Consider the following 10,946-nt stretch of genomic DNA (forward strand, 5'->3'; position numbering starts at 1 on the left):
CAGGACTTAATATCTCTGAGCTCCATGCTTTTTTGCTTTTTTTTTGTTTGTTTTTTATTAATATGGTATCAATCAGTTGGAAAAAATCAAAAGTTTGCAACAAGCTGTTTGAAACATCCACACATACAGAGTGTTATTACCCAAAACTCATTGCCTTAAGAAAGTAGGCTAAAAAGAGCAATAAACCCAAAGAAATTTTATCATACACAGCTATGAAGTATATTTTGTGTGATTGAACAACAGTGCTGCATCTTCAGATCTCCATGTTCCCCTACTGCAAACTGAAGAAAGGACTAATGTCCCTGGGCTGATCATTAGGAAAGGTCTTGTTATATTTTGCCTATGGTTTACACAACTATTTTCTAGCAGTCAGGATAATGCGTAAGATCAGGAATTCCTGGGAATTACTCCCGAATCAAAGAAATGAACGTGGTTAGATATTCCCAACAGCAGACACAGCAGCAGGTGCAAGTAGAGGGAAGATGGCTAAGTCTACCCCTGCACTCTGAAATACAACGTATGCTGAGGCAGAGGTGGTTCTGCCCTTATACGTTCTTTTAGTAGTAAGGGGATCTCTGAAATTCAAAACAACACCAAAACCAATCAGCAGAACCTGGCCCATTTCTCATGATCAACCAGCTTGCTGGTAAAAGGCTTTTATAGGAGACCTTTTTCCACAGCACTTCCCATTTGGGCATTGCTAAGTCAACCGGCACTGCAACAGGACATCTGAATGGCGTGTGGGCTGTCCTTCGAAGTCCTGCAGGTGTGACAGTGCTGGCTTCTTCTGGCAAGTGCCGAACAAGGGGCTGGCGTGAGCAGCGTGATTATTCCCTCCCTGTGGGCCTGCCAAGAAGGTGCTGCCAGTTAAGAAAGCAGCTGTCTGTGACCTTGGCCAGCTTTTATATGGGGGGAGGAGGGAGAAGAGGCCTTTGCCCACAGACCCTTCACTGCTGGCACTTGCTTGAGCGCCAATACCTATTCCATTTAAGTGTATTAAAAAAAAAATCAAGGGTCGGTGAAATATTTCTTGTAATACTTGATATTATTTATGAAGTGTAAGGCACCTAAAGATACTACATAGATATCTTACTGAAGCAGCTCCCTTTTCTTGTCTTTGTCACATACATCCCAGTTTCATTAGCCATATAAAAATATTAGCTATATGTTTTTATTTTATATGCACCTGAGGGATGGATGGTATTCATTTCTATTCTATGCTTCGTCCTGTTGAGTTACCACAAATATTCACCCATCCTTAAGTGTCTACAGCCATAGCTGCATGAGGATGCACTTGCAAATACCAGTAGATTTGCCCAAGGAGGCAAGTGGGGGCTTTGCCTACAAGAGGAGGTAACAAGCGGCCGGGCTCCGGAGCTGCAGGAAGCAGCGCGCAGAACACGGTGCCTGCTGTGTCTGCAGTAGCTCTGGCTGCTGGTCCTGACAGTCATTTGTTCCTCTGCTGCCGCTACTTCGGCATGTTGTAGATGGTTGTTCTGCTCTACTGTGTTAAGGCTTCCTTAAAAATCTGCCTTCAAGTCTTAAGCATATTGCTGTCTTATTTTTCATGCCCCTATCCTCAGTAACATAACAAAAATGCAGAAAAATGCAAATGGCAATCAGTGGCTACTTGGACTCAAATATGTTTATGCCAATCCTTCTAGGACAACTACAGCACCTTGCTTTCTATTCCTGAGATAAAGTTCAGAAGGGTTTTAAAAAAATAAGCTTATATTTTTTTTCCGCATGTAGACAGTATTATGGGAAGTCTCTGGGCTTTGCTTTTTGTTTCAGGAAACAACTTCACTTTGATGAATTTTGCAAGTTCCTGTGTTTGAGCTGGAAAACTGTGTCTTGAGAGACCTGTGGCCTTAAACTGATCCACAGCAGCAGATTTTTGCATCTGCACGCATGTATGTTTACATACATATGTATGTATATGGCAGTATAGGTACACCATATGGCAGCAAATTCTGAAGGGCATGAAATTATTTTCAGATTGTGTCTATAATTCAGTTAGGATGGGAACGTTGCTCAGAAAGTGGAGCTGAGGGTACCTGACATTCGGGTATTACAGAGTCTACACACTGCTTGCCCCCTGCCATGATGCGCTCACCAGGTCGTGTGCCCACTTACTTCTCATTTGCCAAACAGGTGACTTTCCTCACTCTTTATGTCATTGTATTATAGTCCAAACCCCAACAGAACTTCACAAAGAAGATGATAAGGATTACAGGACTTTGCAGAAAGCATCCATTGGTGTATTGCATTTAATCATTGGATCCATCTGAAAAATAAAAAGCATTCTACAGGTGCTGCTGCTATTTTATCATGCTGCAGACTGAAGATCTGGCAGTGTATATTACAAGTGATAAGAAATAAGGCTGTAAGATCAAGAAGACTTGGGAAGGGTCATGATTTTCAGTGACTTGGTGGCAAAAAGAATGTGAGACAAATGTGAGACTATGGACTATAGTGAGAGGGTGAGAATTTGCTAACCTAAGACAATTTGGCGGTATAATTATGTCCGTCCATTTCCAAAATTTAGCCCAAATAGCTGATATAAGCAAAAAGTTCAACATGTACCTGTATTTCTATAACTGTGAGGTACAAGGAGCTCCAGAAAGAATTTTATGTATGAAATTTCCATCCCTCTATTTATAATGCAGTTAAAGTCTACAGCAATTGGAAGACCAACATCCTTTGCAACAAGGACACATACTTATCCCAAAAAACAAACCTTGCTTTTTCACAGTGAAAGCCTGCTGGTTTAAATGAAGCGATGGTAAACATTGACTAAATGTGTGTATATATATATACCCAAAATCTACGCCTTCACCTTCCTCCCATCCTACTCAGACCCTCTCTACAAATATTCCCTACTTCGTGCTGTTATGGTCTGAAGAACCCACGATAATTTATTGTCGTTTAGGCAATCATTCTATCACCTGATGACGAATCACCCAGGTGGGAAGGGGAATTGGAAAAAAACAAGGAAACCCGAGGGCTGAAATATAAACAGATTTCATAGAGTAAGGCTAAATAATTAACATCAATAGTACTAAAGAACCAATAATAATATAAAATATATGAAGATTATCCTCAGACAATTCTATCAGCAGGAAGCTGTGCACTCCCAGCAGTGGACAGCAAATGTCAGACACTATGAGCACTACGGCTTTGGGAGGAAGGGAAGCCACAGGGGTCCAGCGCTGGGGCAAGATGTTCTCTGGATCACAGCTATCGAGGAAGAGAGAGAACTTCTCGGCAAACTTCCTGGTTTACATTGAATGTGACGTTCATGGTATGAAATAATCCCGTTGGCCAGTTTGGGTCGAGTGCCTGGGCCTCGTTTCTCCTCATTCCTGCATCTGGTGAGCACGAAAACACCATGAAATTGAAACCTGGGTATCACAGCTGGCTAGAAAGTAAATATTTTCACAAATTCGGATAGTAGAGTCTTCTAGAAATGCAGTTTCTCTTCCGCCGAGGGGGACGCAGCATCAACAGGGTGGCGGGAGGACCGGGAGGGGGGAAGCAGGGGGGGGTCCGAAGCGGAACCCCCCCCGCTTCCCCCCTCCCCGGTCCTCCCGCCCCTGGCGACGCCGCTCGCCCAGTGCCCATGTGCGGGCGAGCGGCCGGGACATGCTCACTGGGCGGTCGCCGCGCCGCGCCGCGGTTACCGCACATGCTCACTGAGGGCGGAGGGCACCGTCGGAGGTAGGGGGATGGCTCCGTCGCCGGCGCGGGGGGGGGGATTGGGGAACCGCGCTTTCTCCCGCCAGCCGGGTGGCGATATGGCGATAATCACGAGGGGAGAAGGGGGGTGTGGGGAGGGAGGCCGCGGCGGAGCGACTGGCCGTGAGCGCGGTGAGGGCCGTGGCGGTGACGGGGCTGCGTGTGCGGGGGCCGCCGAGGAGGAAGGGTCCGGACGCCGAGACCCCCGTCTCCGTCTTGTCGGCGACATCCCCCGCCCTGTCGGCGACATCCCGGTCCCCGTCAGCACCTCGGCCAGCGCCGGTGGCGGCGGGGCCGGGGCGGGCGGCGGCGGGGGCTGAGGGGAGCCCCTGAGGGGAGCGGCCCGTTGCGGCGGGGGCGGTGGCGGGCGGGGGGCTCCCCTCATCCCCTCCTCATCCCCTCGTCCGTCCCCTCATCCCGCTCTTCCCCCCGCCCCGGTGCCCTCGGCAGCACGGAGGCCGCTCTCTCCCCGGTGCTGGGGCCGGCGGGAGGGCGGGCCGGGCGGAGGGAGACGTGGAGGAGCGGGAGAGGGGTAGGGGGCGGTGGGGGCAGCTCTGCCGGCGTTACCGGCCCCGGTGGGTTTGAGGAAAGAGTGGCGGGGGGCGCAGCTCCCGGGATGGGCTGAAGCATCGGGAGGTGACGGGGCGGTTGGAGGGAGGGAGGGAGGGAGAGGCAGCCGCTTCTCCCTGAAAAGAATTAAAAATAAATAAATCAGATAAAAAAATGGGAAAAACAGCTGGTGCCGAGGTTCGCGCTGGCCTCCAGAAGTGTCTGTGGGATGGGAGGCAAATGGAAGATGCCCAGGGTGTCGTGCAGGGGCAGGGGGGGTTGTCTCCAGCCGAGCGCGGGCTGGGCTCCCGGCCTGTGGGTACGCGCTCGTGCCCGTGAGAAGTTAAAATATTAAACTGAACATGCTGTAATAAAGCATGGTAGTACGGATTGTGTTTAGTCATCTTCACAAGGCCCTTTTGGTGCTGGCTTCGCAGTGAGAATACTTTGTGCAAAATAGTGATTTATGTCTAAATTCTGTGGGTAAAATTAAATTGGCAAGGCTTTCTCTTAACTAGCCTTGAAATGATTGCTGGTTTATCTGTGCAAGGTCACAGAGGGCTTGCAGTTCTCTGCCTTGGTAGGTGACTGGTTGGTCACATTTAATCGTATTTAATGCAGTTGATACCTGACGTCTTTAGTGAGGAATTCTGTTTCCAAGTTTCTGAGGATTTTGAGTTAGGTGGCCTTTGAAGGTCATCATGTTTTTTTCTTAAGCACACTGGAGCAAACTTGGACTTATTCCTCACTGTCATACTCTTAACTATGGGAAGCTACTTGAGTCTCAGAAAATTGCCTACGTTGGTTCCATGTCAGAGGTACCCCTCTGCAGACTCTCTCTCCCAAGGCAATGAAGATCAAACTTTTTTTTTTAAAAGCCAAAAGTGTTTGTTTACTGTTTGTAGGTATGTGTGCCCATTTGCCATATCTAACCCTACTAACATAAACCTCTTTCTTTTCTTTTGCTGCAGACCAAAGGCTTCCCTGAAGCTTAATCTTCAAGATGAAGTTCTTACTAGTGGTTTTCTTTTTCATCTTGTTCTCCATATGGGTTGAAGAAGCCTATTCCAAAGAGAAGTCTTCAAAGAAAGGGAAGGGGAAAAAGAAGCAATATCTGTGTCCATCGTATGTTCCTTGTTTCTTTTATGCTTTTATATGACGGCGATCCTGCCATATTTTAACAGTGGAAAATACATGGCAATTGAAGTAGAAGGTGATGCTTTCTGCTGAAAGAACAGGGTTTGGGGTGGGAATGGGAGGAAGAGGGTTTGACCAGCATTGTAGCTAAGTTCTGTCAATGCATGTGTTTCTTCTGCAGCAGGTCCACTGTTTTAATGAAGTGAAAAATCTAAGTGATAGCAAATAATTTCTTTCTTCGTGAGGGATTCCAACCTTGCTATTTATGGGGACATAGTAATGTAGTCCCGTAGTGCAATGCTGTCTAGTGTCATGTGCTGCAGGTGTACTGAGAAAAGCAAGGAGGATGCAAAACTGAAACTGAAATTTAGTTTCTGGTTAGCTTAGTTCTGTAAGAGAAGGCTTGTTGTGCACATATTCTTACTGCGTGTTGAGTAGAACTAAGGTCTTCAGCATCTTCCATCAATGAATTAGAGTACTATAACTTTTATGGAGGTGGATTGATTGTTGCTATAAAGCATGCCCTTATCAAACAATCTCTCTGTGAAAATACAGAAATTAACATCTGTGATTGCCCAGCTGAATAGAGAACGTATTCTGGACACCTGTGATTACTTGATGTTAAAAGTACTCTCTCTTTCTAATGCCTACCATGTTTTAAGTTGTGATCCACAGGACAATGCAGAAGTTTCATTTGTGAGGGCCTTTTTTTTTCCATTTTCTTGGCCAGTCTTGCTCATCTTTTTGGTGTCATGGTGTAAATATCTGAGGAAAAGATTGATGGAATATAATAAGTTGCCAAAAAGCGCAGAAAAGCACTATGCCTGAAATGATAAAATTACTTGGGCAAATTTAAAACACCTTTCTTCTTTGACCATAAAAGAAGAAGACTGGAAGGTGAGACTGGCTATTTAATATTAGTAGATTTTTTTCCAAAGAAAAGAAAAAAATAAGTAGAATAACCAGAGAGAAGCAATGTATGATTAATTCTTTTGAAAGTTCACACTCTTCTTAAGTATTAACAGTGATGGTTATTTGTAACCCAACATTTTTAGAAAGTTTCTACATGTGGTGAGTGGTTTTGTCCTTTTTTTATATCAAACCTAAAAAATCAGATGTATTTTGGATTTGAACACATTAAGATACAAGTCTCAGATGTGATCATGACTGATCTGAAATTCCCCCTACCCATTCTATCCCCTTTGAATAGTTAAGTCGAGCTCTGTATGGAGCTTTTGGTGTGAGCTACCGTGAGGATTTGTAGCAAGGAGTGAAATGTCATAGTTCCCAGGACAAGCGTTAAGTACTGAAGTCCTCAGAAAGTGACTTACACAGCTGGGAACTAAATCCACATCTTCCACGGTCTCAGCAAAGCAGACAGCATTTGCCCCCTGTTCTTGACTTGATCTTGATTAGAATTCAAAGCGTTGATGTAATTTTATCAAGATAAGCGGGGCTTTTGTTTGTTTTTCTCTTAAGCACAGTATTTCCTGGTACCGTCTTCTTCTTGATACCGGTTGATAGTACAACCATTAAATATGATGCCATTTGTCAGCAATATACTTGAAAAGCATTGAAAAAATCATATAATTTTAGAAGTGATACTTTTACATTCCAGCCAGCTGAACCTTTCTGTGAAAATACTAGCAGAATCCAGTATTAGTCTGATGTATCACGTGTGCGGTGTTGCTAGCTAGAATTAATTGCTGTAGCACTAAGCCCTCTTGGATTTTCTGAATAATGACCAAGTTGTCTGTATCTTACTTGGCTGAAGTTCACAGCTTGAGAGGCAACCGCTTGTAATAGCGAGGTGGCAGGAACTCTGTTTTTGTGGCTGCTACCTAGAAGATCTCTCATGTGAATAAGCAAAGAAAGTCAGTTCTGTCTTGCAGAGAAATTACCTAATGCTCTCTTAACTCAGGCTACTGGTGACAAACTTTCAATCATCAGCATGTTTTTTATAATCTTTTACAAAACTTCTTTACTTGAGTATACTCTGCATTATAAAAAAGGCTGTCTACTCTTAATAATTCTTTTCCTGTGGGGAAAAAAAACAACGTCAGGAATCTTTCCTCGGAAACAAACCAAAACACAATGGAGTGGAGTGGGAATTAAGTGACATCGTAAGGGTTGACCAAAAATAGTCTCAAAGGAAGTGGTTGAATGAAAAATTTACTAGTAAGCACAAGAGAAATCTTTTAGAGGAATGCATTGCATCTTTTTTAAAGAAAATAAATATGATTTTGCATAATTTATAAAATTGAATGGTACAAAGTCCTAATGAAAACATGCATTTGTAAGTTAAAATCTTAATCTACCTTTAGTTTGCATTGGTTACTGGTGCAATAGTATGTAAAGCTTAATTGTAACAAATTATTGCCTTTTGTTTCCTTACAACATGTGAAAAGCTAAGTTTTACCTCCTCAAGAGAACAAAAAAACCACACTAGTAATTATATAAGGAATAGCCTTCTCTACAAACTTTATAATGAAATTCAAGTGTATGCAAATAATTTTACAGGAGAGATTTATGCTGAATCTGATGTTACTGCTTCAGTTCCTTAGTTTGATGTTAAGAAATGGATGGTTGTAAGACTCGTTTGAGACTTTAGCATGAATTTGAGATTAGCATGAAAACTGAGTATACTTGAACGTTTCCTTTTATGGCTCTCCAGAATACAAGCCTTTCGCCAAATGTGCCCCTCTGGCATTAAATTAACTACTATTAGGATAAAGTGAAAACAAGCTGATTAGAAACCCCATAAAAAGTTCATTATTGTCTCATAAACAGATATTTGCTTCCTTCAATTAGGAAAATTCTATTTTGTATCTTAGAGCGAAACCTCTTACTTGTGATTATTCATAAAGCTGTACTTCTCAGTACATTGTGTGATAGTGGCTTGATTGGCCATCTTGTTTTCATTTATTTCTGAAACTGTGTTTCCCAGCTTTTTTATCGAGGGGTTTAATGAAGCTGGTGCTTGATCACTTGCTTCTTACTTAATGCTTGCTCAGAACAGATGTAAGGTTTCACATCTTACATTTAGATCATTTTCCTTCTTACCTCAGGCTTTTCAAATGAAAGAGAGACTAATTATACTTTTGTCTGACTCCTGAATGTTCGTTGATTAACAAAGAAATTGATATATTAGGCCTAAAATCCTATAACAGGGAATATTGCAGCATAAATCTAAGAAGCTATCTTCCAGAAATGCAATAAAATACAAAGCTTTAGTGTAATAAACCATTTGCCTTTTGTCTCCATGGAAAATATTGGAAAAAAACCTCAAAACAAAACAGGTCCATGTCTTCAAGAAAAAAATAAGGATTTTGTGGATTACAGTCTTCTGTTTAAAAATCTTATTTTGAAGTTTGCTATACTGAATACGGATGATTTCGATATAGCTACAGATGGATTTAGTCACTTGATCTCTTTCTTTATCATAGACTACCTATCAGCCGTATTGCGTCTGTTACTTACTTCTTATTAACTTCTTCATAATTTCGCATAATACCTGTTTCTGATAAATATGTTGGACACTTAGCTGTGACTTTTTCTGAGCACTGATGAAAAATGTTTTTCCTTTTGTTATGTCATAATAAATACTTCAGTTACTTTATGATGTGTGAGCTGCTGCGGTTATCCCCACAATCCTTAGTAGCCTGGAAGGTCTCTACTAAAAACTACTTGCAAGGTCTCTAGATAAATGAAATTATAAGGGAAGGGAAGTTTGGTTATGACAGTGTTATAGGAGGCACAGAGATATAAGAGTGTCAAATAGCAGCTAACAAAATCAGTAATGACCGTGCTCATAATCACAACTATCCCTGTTAATTATAGTTTTAGTATGGCTCAGCTGTTCACTTGCACAATGTTCATTTCTGAAGATCTCTCAGTGTCTCTAATGCTACAGCAATGCTAAGAGTGTAACTTCAATCCCTAAATCTCATTCTTTTGTCTGGATATCAAGACTGTGCCCTTAAAATAGCATCTCTCCACACCTTTATGCATTTTTCCATGTGGAGATTTATGTCCATGTAGATGATTAACTAAATACGGTATGATATCTATAGAGACTTTTTTTACCCACAAAGCAGGAGTACAAATCATATTTTGGCTTGAATTCAATAAAGCATATCAGCTACTTCAGAAACTGTGAAAAGGCCCTCTAAACCCTCCAGAAAACATGGCTTGTGCCATCTGCCAGGGCAGAAGCTTAGAAAGGTCACAGATGCCAAGGTTCAATAAACAGCTTATTTTAAAAAATAACAACAAAAGACAGTGGAACTAGGGAAAAAAGCCTTTGATGTGTTTAAAACATGGAGTTGTATGAGACCCTGTCCTAAAAGTTCTCTTGGTTAACTGTCAGCTTATGACACGCTCTTCCCATAAAGTAGAAGTTCAAAGTGGTTCTTTTATCTTGTATCCTCTCCACCTTCCCATGGACAAGGACTTTTTTTAATTATATCAAGCATTTGGGTATACATGGCCTCTCTATCTGTAGTATGTGATCATCCCCAAAGTGTAAATGGTGGGAAAGCACAATCATCTCTGTCTTGATTCCCATCTTGTAGAAGACCCTGTTGATAGTTTGTGAACATTTGTAGGTATGACGGGAGAGTTGATACAGTTTGTGAGTGAAGGTGGAATGAAGTCAAAAGAAAAGTCTGAATTTGGCTGTGGAGGCAGTTATGTCTCACAGTCATTCTGAAGATAAGTACATTGCAGAGCCCAGATCTGGTTCCTATAAAAATTCTGTTGCCCTATAGTGACAGCAGTTGGTCAACGGTTTAGTTATTCTTTAGTATGCAAGTCCCATGGAAAGCTGTGATCCCAAACAGACAGGGCCACGTTCTGGGAGGTTTGGGAATTTTTTTTCAGAGTGGATAAATGTGCTGGGGAGTAAAAGATAAAGCTATATAAGCAAAACCTAAGTTCTCTTGTAAAACAGCAATTAAGTGTGGTAGGTTGGTTTTTGTTCAGTAATTCTCCCTCTCAGTGAGCAGTGTCTACTCCTTTCTGAACACTGTAGTGATGAGATGCTGCAATTGTGCGGTAGCTACGGACTTTGTATTTCATATACAACCTCCAGACTGAGAAAATACTTGGAACTGCTGGTTAAATTATGCCCCCTAAACCTAAGTGCAAAGAAAACCATAGGACTAAATTCAATAGGAAATGAAAGATGGGTTATTTCACCTCCACAATTCAGGGTTCATGATTCGAGGTGCCCAGTCTGGCTTTCTGTTTCAAATTGCACTATGAAGGAAACTTTCCCTCTGTTCACCACGCTGTATTACCTCCAAATTTAGCTACCAAAGTTACATCTAATTTTAGATGTTTAGCTGTCAACTGCGTTTCTGAGGGCACATAAACAGTTATTCAGAGTTCCATAGTTTTTCATGTAATTGGAGTGGTATCACTTTGCATTGGAGGCATCGTAATTATTCTCCCTGATAATAGAGATGCCACCTGGTACAGTTTGGAAATGTAGCTATTAAGCATACTAGAGATCATAGAGA

General features: G+C 42.2%; 1 protein-coding gene across 4 annotated transcripts in view; it reads left to right on the forward strand.

Moving 5' to 3' along the window:
• The first annotated feature begins 3,606 nt into the window (after nucleotides 1–3,606).
• GLRB (glycine receptor beta) overlaps nucleotides 3,607–10,946 on the forward strand; it is a 54,798-nt gene continuing 47,458 nt past the window's right edge. For 2 of the 4 annotated variants that reach the window (XM_074589746.1, XM_074589748.1), the window contains exons 1-2: nucleotides 3,607–3,720; nucleotides 5,259–5,412. In XM_074589746.1, the coding sequence (XP_074445847.1) occupies nucleotides 5,291–5,412 (122 nt within the window). In that variant the 5' untranslated portion in view covers nucleotides 3,607–3,720; nucleotides 5,259–5,290. The other 2 variants (XM_074589749.1, XM_074589747.1) reach the window with 2 other exon arrangements.

The sequence above is a fragment of the Larus michahellis genome, chromosome 5, assembly GCF_964199755.1.
Source record: "Larus michahellis chromosome 5, bLarMic1.1, whole genome shotgun sequence".
Lineage (NCBI taxonomy): Eukaryota > Metazoa > Chordata > Aves > Charadriiformes > Laridae > Larus > Larus michahellis.